Source organism: Stenella coeruleoalba (assembly GCF_951394435.1).
Source record: "Stenella coeruleoalba genome assembly, chromosome: 6".
Lineage (NCBI taxonomy): Eukaryota > Metazoa > Chordata > Mammalia > Artiodactyla > Delphinidae > Stenella > Stenella coeruleoalba.
Genome location: NC_137151.1, coordinates 6,803,382 through 6,820,224, shown reverse-complemented (window position 1 = coordinate 6,820,224; position 16,843 = coordinate 6,803,382). Strand labels below are relative to the sequence as shown.

Below are 16,843 nucleotides of genomic sequence, written 5' to 3'. Positions count from 1 at the left end.
ATAAATTAAATAAATGTTTTAAAAAATTTCTCAGTGGAAAGTAGGAAATGGCCATTTTATGTTCTAACTTAAAATTATTAAGCAATTAAAGGTTAACTGAATTATAAGACTAATAATAAAGATAATTACTTTTAAAGTTCTTCAGGGAAATAAAATGAAGATAGCTTTCTAATGCTGAAATTTGCTCAAGATGAAATCCTTCCTGGGACTTCCCTGGTGGTGCAGTGGTTAAGAATCCGCCTGCCAATGCAGGGGACATGGGTTCGATCCCTGGTCCGGGAAGATCCCACATGCCGTGGACCAACTAAGCCCGTGTACCACAACTACTGAGCCCGTGTGCCACAACTACTGAAGCCCATGTGTCTAGAGCCCGTGTTTCGCAACAAGAAAAGCCACCGGAGTGAGAAGCCCGTGCACCACAATGAAGAGTAGCCCCCGCTCGCCACAGCTAGAGAAAGCCCACGCACAGCAACGAAGATCCAACACAGCCAAAAATAAATACATTAATTAATTAAAATAAATAATAAAAATAAGTTGTCCTCTGTTTAAAAAAAAAAAGAGATCTTTCCTAAAGAATGGAAGACAGGTTCAAAAGCTCTATTTATTTAGTCATTTATTAAGCCTCAAACACACACAGTTAAAATGATATTAATCCTTGTAATCCTGACATCCTATTTCAAAAGTACAAAAAAATAAATTTACCTCAGTAAATTCCATCCTGGGTGGAAATATGTTAAGAAGGCATGTGCTTTCGGTCAAATCCCCCATCAAAACCTACCAGATATCTGCTTTTCTGCCATAGCCTTCTCCACTAATCACTTCAGGGCTCATCCAGTATGGTGTGCCTGTGACAGACTTCATTCCTGTCCCCGAAAGACAGATGGTTTGAAGCCGTTTGCTGGCCCCAAAATCTCCTAGTTTGACGTTGCCTGTTGAATCTCGCAGAATATTTGCGCCTAAAATAAGAAATATCCTCATTTCATTATTTGTATTGGCAATTTGGAATACAACATAAAAGAACAACGGCAGAAAATTACTTAGCAGACTCCTCAATCTGTCTCCAAAATCAGGCTGCTCTCACCTTCCGAGCAGTACCTGGCATAATGCCAGTCATACAGTCAGTGTGCATTAAAAACTTATTACATGAACACTGAATATTTAGAGTCACCTGTGTGGTTCAAGACCTAAGAAGTTTCTCCCACTGAAAAGGACTGGTGCAAGTGGGAGGCGAGGATCAAAAAGAAGAGAAAGGGGGAAAGGGCTAAGAATGTGAAGTTCAGAGAAGGATGAAGAAAAGCAGTAGCAGGCTCTCGGCCCCAATTTCTTTGTCCTAAAGTAAGAAGCCCATGTCTATAGATTATTTCCCTGAGGACCTAGCATCTCCTCAGGAACCTCTTAAGGGACCTTCATAATCAAAATCTTTTCATTCTTCATTCTCAGTTTCTGTACAGTGTATTTTAAATCTAATCTAAGCAAGCTTTGAGGTTTCTGTTTTAAAATTTCATTTACTTCTATAATAAACTTTTAATTTTATTTATTATAAACTGACCTTGATAGCCTGGCTGAGGTGGTGTTTGCAGAGTCCTCCCCTGTAAAGTTACTCTTTCCCCTTTTCCATACTTAGCTCTTTGGAAGAAGTTCACTATGTGTAAAGGAGTGAGAAGTTATGCTACAGGCTTAGTAGTTACCTATAAGGGAATTATTCTGCATGGGAGATTTGTCTCTTCTCTCCCATTTATTTATTCAACCATCCATTTATATCAGTCTGAACACATGGATATTAATTTTATACTTTGGGTTATAATCCAATGACTTTTCGCTCAAGCTGTTCCAGCTTTGGCCATGGGGAGCTCTCTCTGTTGGCTCCTGTGTCCCTCTGCCATACCTCAATCATTGTGTTCTTGCTTGATTTGATTTCTGGATTGTTTGTTTGTTTCTTAGTATCGTCTTACATTCTGGTACTAGAAGACGCTCCAGGCTCACCTTGTGTATCCCCTGTAACCACTTCTAGAATTAGCCATTTCTCCTTTTACTGAAGAATGGTATCAGAAACCAAGATCTAGGAGCTAGGTTCATTTATTTTTATTCTCTATTTCCCCCCCTTTATCATTCTTTAAACTCAATCTTTTTTCTGGGATTGTAAGTCTAGTTTCTTCTTATGTAAATTATTTCTATTCTCATTTTTAGCTTTTTCTATAAACTGTTTTTAAATGAGCAACTTATTTAATTAGCTTATCTAATTTTAGTTTCTAAATTTTTACCTCAATTATTTTTAAGTCTTCCTAACCTTAATCATATTTTATACTTTTTAAAAAAGATTCCCTATTTGTCTTTTTTTTTTTTTTTAATGGCCTCTAAGAAGGAGAGTGAATAGTGGAGAAAATGTGTTATAGACTGGAGAGAATGCAGACTGTCCATCCCCACCATGAACTTCTGTACCTGTCTTTCTGTTCTCCCAGCAAATTTCCCAGTCTAGTCAATTAAGGCTTTGCAAAGCCTCTCTCTGGGGAGGGTTAAGGATCCATTCTCTGCATGCCATAAGCCTAAGTACGCCATGGTACCAGTGATTCTCTAAGACAGCACTGCCTTTTTAACATCTCCCGCTGTCCAATTCTTAAAGAAGGACTCTGTCAAAAAAAGCCACCGTGTCTAAAATATTTAACCTGGGGAAGGACAAGAAACAAGCCAGTTTTTACTGGTTACCAGCTGGGAAGGAACAGTCCCAGGCAGGTCACAGACAGACAGAGCTATCTCCAGGGAGTAATCACCAATGCTGAACCAACGGCCATCCATACAAAGGGCTGAGGAGAAAATGTATAGCCAGGTTCCCAATACAGTTATCTAACTTTTTAAAAACTTACTTTGGATATGTTAAAAGTAAGCTATGAAGGAGAGTTTTCAAACATACACAAAAAGCGGACCGAACCGCATATGAACCCCTCACACTATCTGAATCAAATGAAAGACATCGCGATCCATCAATAGTTCAGTCCATATCTTTAAAAGATAAAGACTCTTATCACACCTAAGAGAATGTAACGCCTTTAATATTATTAAATGTACATTCAGTGTTTTTTTGTTTTTCTTTAAAAAATCAGAATCCAAATAAGGTCCTTACATTGAGAATCATTAATACATCTTTTAAGTCTTTTCCTAAAGTTCCCTCCAACCTTTTTTTTTTTTCTTTGCAGTTTATGAAGAGTCTAAGCTGTCTGCCTATAGCTTTCTTATTGTCTAGATTTTGCTGAGTCCATCCCAAGGAGTCATTTAACATGTTCATCTGTTCTATATATTCTATAATTCTCCAATTTGGTAGCTGCATCTAGAGGCTTGATCAGATTCAGGTTCAAAAAAAATTTTTTTTGGCAAAACTGCTTTGTAGATAATGATATAGTCTATGAATAGGAAGTATGTAATGATAGACTGTCCGTGTGAAGTGATGTTAACAGCTATTAATGTTTAGTGCTTATGTCTACTAATCTGTTAGTCATTGTAAAATGGTACTATTCTATCATTCCTGCTTCATTTGTTAGCCAAAATATTTTTATAAAGGTAAGTTTCCTTTCATCCACTATTTAGTCCTCAGTACAGTTCATAAAAGAAAGGTCCAATAAAGAAACCCTATTATGAAATAATGAGTTGGTTCCCTAGCAACAATGATCAATTAATTCTTACCCTAGGTTTCATTACGAACTCATGAGTCTAAACTTAAAAGTAATCAACTAGCTTTCCTTTGCCCTCGCCATTTAAAAACTGCTCATTATAAAAATTTAGGAATTACATAAAAAGTAAAAAGTATGCAGGAGAAAAACAACCATCACTCATTCTGCCACTTGGAAATAACCACTGTTAATCATGTAGAGATTGTAAGATTAAAGTACGACCTAGAAGAACGAACTTGAGATCATACTGCTTTATCCAATTTTATACTTACATTTTTCTTATCAATATATTTCCCCTATAATGTTTTTAAATCAGCTTGTTTCCAACCTCCTCATTTTACTGGCAAGGTTAGAGGAGGATCCGCTTGGGGGGTAGCTCCCCTCAGTTCCTTTACCTTATCTTATTATCAGGGGTAAAGAGAAACTGGCTTGAATAGAGATTATTCCTAATAGAATAATTCACAATCAAATCATTTTCCTATGTGTTTTTTTTTAATTGAAGTATACTTGACCTATAACACTATGTTAGTTGCAGGGTGTACAACATTGTGATTCAGTATTTCCATACATTACAAAATGGTCACCACCTTATGTGGTTCTTTAAGCTTTAGGGTTTTGAACTTGATAGCTGAGGTCTGCCTAAGCTGGGCAGACCCTGAGGTGAAAGACAGGCTCTTATTTCTTTCAGATCATGAGCCATGTTGTCATCCTCTAAGACTCACTAGTAAGGTCCATTCTTTACATGTGATCTGGCTCAGGCATTGTGCAGCAGATCCTACTCTGTGACCAGACCCTGGTTAGGAATGTTCTCTTTAGCCTGAATATGGCCATATTCAGGGTGTGATACACCACAGAAAGGAAGTAAATTCCTGGTAGCTCATAAGAGCCCTTAGAAAGACCAATGAAAAAAAAATTCAATTTATTATTTATAAATGTGTGTTGTGTATTTGTTCATTATTCTCGTCAAATGATTGAATAAAGTGATCTTTATATTCGGGTCACAACCTGGTTTTTACAGAATGAAGCCTCTCAGTGTGCTTTGCAGTACAGAGTTTTATGACTCTCAAACTTACATACCTCCACCACTATTTTGTCTCACTTTATGCAGTTACCTTATGTAACTGATGCATGAAAACAGTTGAGCTTTTGAGTTTTAAAAAGTGAGCTTAACTGAGTTTCAGTTTATCAAAGCTCAGTCTTGGTCTCTCTTCTCATTCTCTCCCTTAGGTAACGAGGTCCATCCCTCAGCTTTAAATATGATCTCAGCATAAAGTACATCATCACCGTAACTAACTTTTGAGTGCTTTCTAGGTACCAAGAACGGTTTTAAGCATGTTATATGCATTAACTCATTTAATCCTTGTAAGAATCCTGCGAGCTGTTCACTATTATCACCCTCCTTAAAAATGAGGAACTGAGGCATAGAGAGATTGTCTCGTCTAAGGTCACACATCTGGTGATGGATAAAGCCTGAATCTGAATCAGGTCAAATTCAGAGCCCCTATTCTTAACCGCTATGTCCGAATGCCTGTGCGCTATATGTGAAAACATGTCTCATTTTCATGCTCATTTGAACTTTACTGATTCTGTGAGCCCCAACAGGGGAGCTTTCCTCTTGTGGCGACCTGAACAACACAACTAGCTGGAACTGTTTTCCCATGGTACTTTAAAGGTACATGTATTAAATGTTGACTTTCTTAACCACAGCACATGTTTCGTTAAAAGAACTGTGTACTTAAAAAATACCTCATTACTTACCTTTTATATCTCTATGAACAATCATATTACTGTGCAAATAATGGACTCCCTCCAGAATCTGACGGGTGTATTTCCTAGTCACATTCTCAGTAAGAGCTCCATATGCTTTTAGTTGGTCCTTAATTGAACCCTAGGATAAAAGAAAACGAAAGAAAACTATAGTATGGTTTGAAATGAAAACTACTAGTAAATCTTTACTTTTAAAGATGTGTATATGGGTATTTATTATTCTTATCGACTGAATAAAGTGATCTTTATTTTATTTTTAACATCTTTATTGGAGTATAACTGCTTTACAATATTTTATTTATTTTTTTATTATTATTTTTTTTTGCGGTATGTGGGCCTCTCACTGTTGTGGCCTCTCCTGTTGAGGAGCACAGGCTCCGGACACGCAGGCTCAGCGGCCATGGCTCACGGGCTCAGCTGCTCCGTGGCATGTGGGATCTTCCTGGACCGGGGCACGAACCCGGGTCCCCTGCATCAGCAGGTGGACTCTCAACCACTGCACCACCAGGGAAGTCCTATTTTATTTATTTTTAATTGAAGTTTAGTTGACATACAATGTCATGTTAGTTTCAGGTGTATAACACAGTGATTCGACATTTAAATGCATTATAAAATGATCACCACGATGAGTCTGGTAACCATCTATCTCTGTACAAAGTTATTACAGTATTATTGACTATATTCCTGATGCTGTATATTACATTCCCATGACTTATTTATCTTAAAACTAGACATTTTAATTAGGAGAATCCTAGTTCATGACTGGGAGGCTTTAATTGGACAGCACAGGAATTCTCAGGAAGGACATTATATGCCATTAATTTAACATAAAACTCTACTATATTCCCTGACTAGAATTGTGGAAGGAAGCCTTTAAAACTATTCTTTGGCTGATACCCTTTTTTCTATGACTATGCTGGTTCTATCTCCTGTTCCTTGCAACTGTAGTTTTTAAAATTCTCCAGTACTTTTATCTTGCATTGTTTTTGCCCTGAATACATTTTTGATTTTCCTACTTGCTCTTCTATATATGTCCTACTTTAATTTTATTTATTTTGTTCTTACTCTGTTTTTAAAACACAGTTTTATTGATACCTGCAAATTTACTTCTCAGGAGAAAGAATGGGTATGATTAGAAGATCAGAACACACGTGAGATTTTAAAGTTTTTCTTTTATATACTCACCGTTTTAGTTCAAAACACAAGAAAATTAAAAAGGACTTTCTAATTTTCTTACATGTTTTAGGCAGGATGAGGTGCCATCTCTGAGAATAGGGAATCAATCTGGTGAGACATAGGCACCTGAATTTTGAAAAAGCTTCCCTGCTGATTCCAATGTACAAATTTGATAAATAATCACGACTTTAAAGGATGGAAATAAAATGCTTCCTGAGGGACAAAATCTTTTAGAGGTAACATAACCAAATGTTCCCGTCTTTCCTTGAATCTTGGTAAACTGTGTGCTTTGTCATATAAAAATAGATCCTTGGATTTTACAGGTTTAGCCACTTGCTGTTTCCACTATTCATGAGCAAACCCTGAAGGGACAGCAAGATGCAATTCTGCTGACCCCAACTTGCAAACACGTGTGGAAAGCCTTAGGCAGTGAGTGAACCCAGACAACCAGTCATACCTATAACTCAATGTGGCTTGTTCTTCAGTCAACTTATTATGTCTCTACTTGCAGTAATGCACAAAATAACAGAGCTAGAACTGAGCTTTCCAAACCATAAGCCCCCAGATACTTGTAGGCTGCAAATGAGTGTCAGACTTACAGATCCTCTGGGCCCTCTGGCAGCTGGGCCAGTGGCCCATGGTGCTAACAGCTCCATCAGTGTAGTCTGTTTACTGCTGTGTAACATGAAAATATTACCTTCTTCAATGTGAACAACTGGAATGGGCTGGAAAGTGCTGTGTCAGATAAAAACTGTGTGTGTGTGTGTGTGTGTGTGTGTGTGTGTAAGAGTAACAGAGAGAAGTCAACTGCTAGGCCAGGTATTGGAAATAAAAGAAAGTTATGGTTCCGGTGTAAAAGTAGTTCTAGATAGACTAAGGAATGGAATATTATGTTGGGAAAAACTGAAGAATGGAATGACAATTTTGGCAAAGCTTGAATCTAGGGCATAAAGGGGTCCATTATATCAAATTTAATGAAAGAAATTATATAGCATCATTTACAGACTTGGAGATTCAGGTAAGTCTAGGAACATCTACGTCCATCCCATGTATGCCATGGGCTTGCCGTACACATAATTCATTTAGATTGCCAGTGAACTATCATTAATTTAGTAACATGCTTTTCAAATTCAAGGAGTGATAACCTAGACTTTGAAAAGACAGCTGCCTTTACAAAACCTAATGAGAAACATGATCTAACGCCTCTTCCTGAATAGTCCTAGTTTAGTCTTAAGATTGCTAAATATATAAAGATTACCCATATCTCCATTTGCGATGTAAACTGGTTCTAACCAATGAGTCATTTTAATTAATTTTATCTTCAACAGTCTGCGTCTCTATTCACATTTATTCATAGTTATTTCCTTATTTTTAATTTAAATATTTGTTGCACAAACAGTAATGGGAATCTGAATAAGAGAAAAGTCAATCACAATCCCAACATAATACATTTTCATTTTTCTAAGTTTCTTCTGTTCTTGTCCAAATACAGATACTTTTAAAATATCATTAATATTAAAAAGCATTTTATATTCTTTTCCTCTAAGTAATTCCTCCAACTTTGCTACATGGGCTTCACAATTTTAATTTTTAATATATACTGTCTTGGACAATGCCATCATAATTTACTTCCACTGGGGGAATTGGTATTTCCACTTTTTCCATCACAGATAGTACTAAAATAAAGGTTCACAGCTTTCTCCTTCTTTTGGATTACTGCTGTAGACTAAATTTTAAAAAACAATTTACACTGCCAACATAATCTTTGAAAATAAAAAATAGCAATGATCAATAACAGTGGTGTCCCTATAAACAATTATTCATGAAGATAAAAATCAAAGTAAAATTTACTGTTGCTGTTGTTGTAAGACCAAGGATGTGTTAAGACCATTACAATCGGCCTGTATTCACAGGCCTCTCATCTGGGGATTCAACCAACTGCTGATTGAAAATATCTGGAAAAAAAAATTCCAGAAGGTTCCAAAAAGCGAAACGTGAATTTGCTGCACCGGCAACTATTTACATAGCATTTACATTGTAGTTGTAACTATTTACATAGCATTTACAGTGTATTAGTTATTATAAGTAATTAAGAGATGACAAAGTATATGGGAGGATATGCGTAGCTTATATGCAAAAAATACTGCACCATTATATAAGGGACTTGAGCATCTTTGGATTTTGATAGCCGTGGGAAGTCCTGGAACCAATTCCCTGGGGATACCAAGGGACAACTGTACTATGAGATACTGATCCACAAGATTAAACCGCAACCTGTACATTCTACATACAATTCTAATAAGCTATTTCCTTAAAGACCCACAAATCAAGCCTTTTTCTAACATATACTGCCTATTATAAGAATGAATGTATTTTTAAGTGAGTAAATATACCACCATCTTGAAAATCATTAGTATTAGAATATACTCTACAAATACTAAAAATAATGAAGAAGGAATGACAGAGTTTTTTGCAAATCACATTTTTCACCTCCCAATGAAATTACTTACTCAGGCAATGACTAACAATCTGTGTTAAAAACATTAGGTGGATGGTTGAAAAGGAACTGGATATTCCTATGTGCCACTGCTGTAAGCCCAGATTACTTTCTCATCTTCAGGAAAAAACAAAACTTTACAATGGAAGAATCAGGACGTCAATCACCCTAGTCAAGCAGTCCATCTTAGCATCACTACCAGTAGAACAACCAGAAATTGTATGTCTCCTAATGGGATGCACAGCATCATTTAGGATGCATGTGAATAAATGCTGAATTTGAATATAATTTAGATTTTAGATCTAACTTGGAGTTTACAGGAAATATAGGGATAAACAAACAAACTAAACACCACCATGAGGATGCAAGGGGAGAAATCTATGAGATGAGACTGTCAACAGAACAACTAGTTTGGTCTCTTTCTTTTTTTTTTCTTAACGTCTTTATTGGAGTATAATTGCTTTACAATGGTGTGTTAGTTTCTGCTTCATAACAAAGTGAATCAGCTATACCTATGTGTATATCCCCATATCTCCTCCCTCTTGCGTCTTCCTCCCACCCTCTCTATCCCACCCCTCGAGGTGGTCACAAAGCACCAATAGTTTGGTCTCTTTGTCAAATCTGTCACCTAAACTGTTCTAGATTAAAAGAGGAATAAGAGACATAGCAGCAAAATGTAATGTGTGGTCCTGGACTGAGTCCTGGTTTGGATAAACCAGTTATTACAGGTTATTTTTAGGGCATTTAGGGAAATCTGAGTATAGACTGCTATGATGTCTGTAACCTATTTTAGTATACTTTAGTATTTTTAAAAAACAAGTTAAAAAATACAAAGATAGATGAAGAAGACAGAAAATAAAATTATATTACCCAGTTCTCATTTAAAACTCTCCCAAAATGTCCTTAACATTTTATAATCAAAGTTTTGTTGTTTTTCTTTATTCTCAACTAAGACTTTAAACAGAATATCTCTATTTTCAAAGGATGTACTAACTTACCCCTGGCATATATTCCATAAATATGGAAAGTGTTTTTTCTTGGGGATCCCTCAAACAGCCATAATACTGAACAATTCGCTCATGCAGCAAGTTTTTCAACAACTGAATTTCACACTCAAGTGCATTTACTTCCTGAAAGACAGAACTCACTGTTAAGTCTTTACAGCATTGCTAGTAAAAGCAAAAAAATTCTAACTTCATGGACCATCAAGGTGATTTCAATCTGAAATTTTCACTTCCTAAGGAATAAACATTTTAAAGTCTCTGAACAATAATAACTTTTGTAACAGTCCTTGATGGTATGCTAAAGCAACACTAAATCACATTAGGAATATAACTGAGTACTAAAAGAGAAAAATCCATAGTACAAAGTAAACAAACATATCTAGTTATCTATATTTTTTGCAAATAATTTGCATTGAGGAAAAACGAAAAATTCTATTATGTGTTATACTTATTTTAGTAAAAATGCTTCTTATAATGTGACAAAGTAGCTTATGCAGTGATTCTTACCTTGCTGGTCTCAGGGCTATCTGGGTCAAACTGAACTTGCTTAACAGCCAATTCTCTTCCTGTATCAACATCATAACAGAGGTAGACCCTGCCAAAGGCTCCCTGGCCAAGCAGCTTGCCCAATCTCCAGTTGGTTGGAGCACGAGGTGCTAAAAAAGAACATTTTCTTAAAATGGAATAGCCCAATGGCACACAATGGTTAAGGACTACTGCATTATTGATATCCTTAATTGAATATGCTTGGATATTAAGGGAAAATCATGTTCATCCAAATTCATAATGATCATCATCTTTGAAAACTGTAAGAATTCTAAACCCAAACAAGGTTCGGATCCCTATGACTAATTTTTTCCAATGAGATTTTTTTTCACCTGATTATAAACGTAATAGCATCTTTCACTCAATTTAAGATGCCACTGATTATGTAAGATGCACTACTTCTAATCTTTATTGCAGTAATATCTGTAATTAGTTATTCAACTGCCTACAATATAGAAAGCTGGAAAGACCATCGCTCTCATTCTAACAAGAGGAAATCTTGAAAGCAGCCAGTGGGGGGAAAAGCACACTATATACAGAGGAATAAAGATAAGAAATACAGCAGACTTCTCCTCAGAAAGTATACAAGCCAGAAGACAATGGAGAAATAACTTTAAAGTGCTGGAAGAAAAAAAAAATTGCCCAGAACTCTATACTCAGAAAAATATATCTTTCAAAAATAAAGGAGAAATATGAGTTTTTCAAACAAACAAAAGCTGAAAGAATTTATTACCAGTAGACTCGTACTACAAGAAAAGCTTAAAAACAATTCTTCGGGCAAAAGGAATTTGATACCTGACAGAATCTTGGATCTACATAAAGATCTACAGAAATAAACTGGAGGTATATTTAAAAGACATTCTTCTCCTATTTTTAATCACTTTAAAATATAGTTGTCTAAGGCAAAAATAGCAGCAATGTAGTGCGAGTCACAGATGTGAAAGTAAAATACGACAACACTAGCACAAAAGAGAGGAATTCAGAGTATAAAAATATTGTTGCAATAAATATCTTTGAGCATGAATCTTTTATACATTGCTTACATGATAAAGTTCAAATACTTTACAATCCGGCCTTAGTTACCATTCTAATTCTACTTCTACTGTTTCAAGTAAGATACCCTCTACTTCAGCCAAAGATGAACTATTCCCCATTTTCAGAAAATATCATGGCCTCTTGCACATGTCACCTCCTTAACTGGTGAATTCCTATGCACATCATTATCCCCATTAGATTACATCTTAGAGGCCATATTTAAAATCTCAGAGCTAAGCACTCAATAAGGATATGTGGAATGAATGAATGAATGACTAATTGGTAACAATTTTCCTAATAAAAGCAAAGGACAGAATCATTTAAAGTAATAGCAGTAATACCATGCTTATACCTGACATTACAACCACCTTTAGAAATACCATTTTTATTACCTCTTTTGAGATTCTGGTCTCCCTGTGAAGACTGGCTTGGTATTTATTCTTTTTTAATACTATAAAATTCTGCAAAGGCTCTGCTACACATTTCACTATGCCAATTTCTATTACTCACAGCGGCTGGGTGGGCTGATGTCCATTACAGTCAAAGTAGGATTGTCTATGTCACTTCCCCTTCTTCTTATTCGACTCTCATCATACTCTGGGGTAAAGATACTGCTTCCACTACTAGTGCTTAAGGAGTGGTCTGTAGGACTGAAACTCACAGGAGACCGGAAGCTGGTCCCCTGGGTCCTTCTAGCTCTTGGAAAAGTTTTACGACCTACAGAGTGAAAACAGAATTACCTTGCAACTTTTATTAATATATTATAATTAAAAGTATTTAAAATTTGTAACATAAGAGAAATTTGTTCTGTGACTAGGCTAAGAAACTAAAACAGCAATTATATGATTATATGTTTTAAACTTAAAAAGAATAGTATTTTTTAAGAGTGCAAAGAAATATCTTTGTTAACACTGAATCATGAAGTAAAAAATAAAAATACAAAGAAAAGTGAAAGCAGAAAAGAAAAGTGGGGAAAAAAGAAACAGAATCTGAATATAAATTCAAATAACCTCTTATGTTAACACACACACATTCATAAAAGCATAGAACTCCTCAGTTTTGTATAAAAAGGAGAAAAAATATATTTATTCTTATTTCCAATAATGATTTAAAATACAAAATAAAAATTGCAAAGTTTATAGGCAGCAATTTTTTTTCCTTAAGAGGACAATGCAAGTATGCATTTCAACATCAAGGAATAATTTTCTAATTAATACCATTTTTAACTACTCCTTTCTTTTTTCTAAGGGAAAGATAAGTATTATGAGGTAAGTTGGCATAAAGCTGTTATTGTAGTTTTAATTATGATCCAATATCTTTAAAAAAAGTTTTAAGCAGAAAACTAAGTGATATAGGAACAAGTTTTTTTTTATTGTTTCTGAGATTTTTAACAAACTGTTGTGTTCTTTGATCTAATAAACTTACCATCATTATAGTCTTGATGATGATATGAAACATGATACCTTCTTGGATATGTTCCTCCTTTTCCAAATTTCTCAAAGATAGGGTTATCATAGTCTATTAAGACACACAAGAAAGTTGTATACAAGTTATACAAAAGTCAAATATTTCCAATGATGAAAAACACATTTACTCATTTTTATTTGATTATTTAAAAAAGTTCCCTTGCCCTCCCAGCCAAAAGATTATTCAATGACATAACATTTAAACATTTAGAATGTGAACAGTCTAACCTGAAAATTCCTGATGATTATCTGGGTAGCTCTGGGCCCTAGGCATTCGTGATTTTGGATAGCTCTCTCTAAAAGTAGAAAAAGTCTTGTTATTTTAAGACAAAATATTTAAGGCATTAAAAAAAATCTTTATGCAATACCAGTATCTATCTGTATGTATGTGTATATATACATACATACATATATAAAACAACATATTTTATGTACACATACATATATACACACACACATACATATATATACACATATATATGCTCTCTCTGAAACATTAACTGAGAAAGGGGGAACTTCTTTTCACACACTTATTTGGTACATGCACCGCAAAAAGCCTGGCTTTTAAAATTAACCCACAGAGTACAGTGGTAAGAATGATATATTTTGGAATTACAGATGCATGGAAACACCTGTGTTTCAATCCTAGCTCTGCCACTTAAACTAGCTATTGCAACCTTGGCAAATCACCTGAGACTATTTCTGCATTTATAACAAGGAGATAATAATGTCTAACTCATCAATTTTATACTTATCTACCTCAGGACACTGTCTTTCAAATATTAAGTACTCAATATATAGCTTTCATAACACAATTTCCCTGAATTTCTTAAATGTTTTAAATATCTATCTTGAGATAGACATGGGCACAGACAAAGGTTTCATGTATATGGGTAACAAAAAATTAAACGTGAAGTTCCATACAATATTAGTCATATTTTCCAAATTTGCTTTCATAGAGCAATTCCAGATATTAAATAGGTCATGATCTTAATAAAGATATTGACTTTGCATGCTACAGGTGAACACTGTCCGACTGAGACCAAGAGAGAGGGAGCACTTGTAACCAAAAATTCAGATGCAACTTGTCCCAGCTTATATTCCTGAACAGCTGTCTCACAAAAGTACTTAAACTTTAATTGACCAAAATACTGGGACATAACTACCAAGAATATATGTTATTTATAATTTGGTGCCAGAATGAACGTAATCCTGAACAGGTGCAACAACTCAAGAATCTCCAAAACAAAACCTATTATGAAAAATTTGACAGCAGTTTCACCAACACAGGTTTAAAAGTAAACGTACATAAATTCTAAGTTTGCCTTTAGTTTCAAACACAATTTAGCAAGAAACTTAGACTATTATAATCAGATATCATTTTAACTAAAAAAGATACTGAGCCCATGAAGTTAAGAAATTTGTCCAAACTGAAAAAATCAATTTGCCATAAGTATAGATGAGTATCAACTACATTCCTCTGAATGTAACACAGAAGAGTTGATACTTCGACATGTTATATATATGCATATTTACCCACATATATTAAAAACCAAAAACTACAATCAACATTACCCATCCAGAGGGCTATCAAGTGATGGACAACTTCCTGAGCCAGAATTTTCAGGGCTGCTTAAAGATAATGGGTCCAGCATCTAGAAAAATAAATGGGTCCACCTTGAGTCTGCATGATATAACCAGAAGTTACTGTTTTTTAAAAACAGCTTTATTGAGATATAATTCATGTATCATAAAATTCACCCACTTAAAGCATACAGTGCAGTTCAGTGGTTAATACTGAGAATGTATAACCCTCACCATAATCTCAGAACACTTTCAGTACCCAAAAAAGAAAATCCATATCCAACAGCAGTCATCCCCAGAGTTATTCATTTTTAAATGTTTTAAAAGTAGTTGTCCTTGTAGGTAGGCTACAACTTCAGAATTTCCTAACAGAAAAATAGGAATTTTCTATTTCTTTCTCTCTGGATTATTATCTAAATAATTAAAAGCTAAAACACTTCACATAATTTTGTTTACTGAAAACTGAACAAAGGCACCACCCAAATTGAAACAAGTGACACCATGACTGCTACATTATTAGAAAATGTAAACTCCTGTAATAATATAAGCAGCCAATTTAATGTTGAGAAAACAATAGCAAATCCATGAAAACACTTCAATACCACAAAACTTTAAAAAACATTTTTAAATGTTTTAGGAAGTAGACAAACCTCAGCTTCACAAAGTTAAATATTTACAGTTTTACTGTGTCTTTCAAATGTTAATTTAAAAAAATCCGAATGTTAATCCCAGGATTATAAACAAATGCATTCATTCACTTATGGATGAGCAACATAAGAAAATCAGACTTATTCCACCTTTCTTTATACATGAATGCACACAGACACATGTAAATTAGTGGGGTTTTTCCTATATTTCTACTATTTTGTTCGCTTATAAAGGAAGATATGGGATTGGAGAAGAGGTAAAACAAATACCCCCTCCTCCATATACCTGCCAAACCACACTATTCCCTGACAACATCCCTTTAAATGAAATTAAAAACCACATCCAAATTTTGCTTACTTGGTCCATGCTCTCTGGAATGAACTCTCCTTCACTGTTGATACTGGTAAATGACCCATTCCGGGCAACCTGGTGTAATTCATCTGGAATGTATCCAGGGGGAGGGGAGCTTCTATCTCTACTAGTGGGACCTCAAAGGAGAAAAATTATATGATTTTATAAATTCCAGCAGGGAACCAATTCTTGTTTTAATTAAATATACACTCAAAATTTCTGGACTATAATACGAATGCTTTTAGCAACTGAAATCTAGTTTTTATTAAAGCTTATCAGAGCACTCTTGTCTGTAAAACTTCAAATGTTTTTATTCCTTCCTAAACTCCCGCCTACTGTAATCATTAACCTTATTGTAATATTCACATGTATTTATTAGGTGGTATGTTCTTCTGACTGCTGACAACTGCATTATGAGTATTGTATTGATAATAAAGATTTTTAGATAAATGCCACTGCTTCTGCACTTCCAAAGGTCACCTGTACCCTGGTATATGTTACCCTTTAATGTAATTTATGGAAGGCATCATGATGTAGTGGAAAGAATATGGGCTTTACAGTCTAACCTCAATTTAAATCTCAGTTCCAGTTATTTACCAGCTCTGCGTCTTTGCGAAAGTTATCCAATCGCCATGAACCTGTTTCCTCATCTGTAAACATAGGACTAAATCTCTCCTTTGCAAGGGTGTTGTGATGGCAAAATTATTCATAATGAACATATGCTGTGCACATCTGTCTACATGATGTTCTTTCCATTGCCTCTCTTTAATCTTTAGAAACCTAAAGTGAGGTTACTTCTTAGTCATTTAGTCAACATTAGAATGTTTCCAATTTGGAATCCTGGACTTTATTCTTGGGTACTTAAAATTAGGCTTTTGGTGGCAAGCCATATTCCTGGAATTTAAATTTATTCATACTTTAGAAAATTAGAGAATCTAATACAGTTCGTCTAATTATGCTATGTTTATTAACATAGTTTTCTCAGCTTTCCTCATTTTTTGAAATTAAACTATAAAAACGATATGATGAAATCATGTGAGCATTTGAGTTCTGGTCAGATTTAAAGCAAAAAAGGCTTTTGCCTCATGTAAGGGGTCACTGTAAATA

At 34.9% G+C, this 16,843-nt stretch overlaps 1 protein-coding gene across 4 annotated transcripts in view; it reads right to left on the bottom strand.

The window, feature by feature from the left end:
* The window catches only part of MAP3K2 (mitogen-activated protein kinase kinase kinase 2), a 99,600-nt gene that overhangs the window by 11,814 nt on the left and 70,943 nt on the right, over positions 1-16,843 (bottom strand). For all 4 annotated transcript variants that reach the window (XM_079923499.1, XM_079923497.1, XM_079923498.1 and 1 more), the window contains 9 exons: positions 15,743-15,873; positions 14,729-14,808; positions 13,382-13,449; positions 13,113-13,205; positions 12,198-12,404; positions 10,614-10,762; positions 10,101-10,232; positions 5,421-5,550; positions 779-956 (listed from right to left, as the gene is read on the bottom strand). In XM_079923499.1, the coding sequence (XP_079779625.1) occupies positions 779-956; positions 5,421-5,550; positions 10,101-10,232; positions 10,614-10,762; positions 12,198-12,404; positions 13,113-13,205; positions 13,382-13,449; positions 14,729-14,808; positions 15,743-15,873 (1,168 nt within the window). The remainder of the gene's footprint in view (positions 1-778; positions 957-5,420; positions 5,551-10,100; positions 10,233-10,613; positions 10,763-12,197; positions 12,405-13,112; positions 13,206-13,381; positions 13,450-14,728; positions 14,809-15,742; positions 15,874-16,843) is intronic.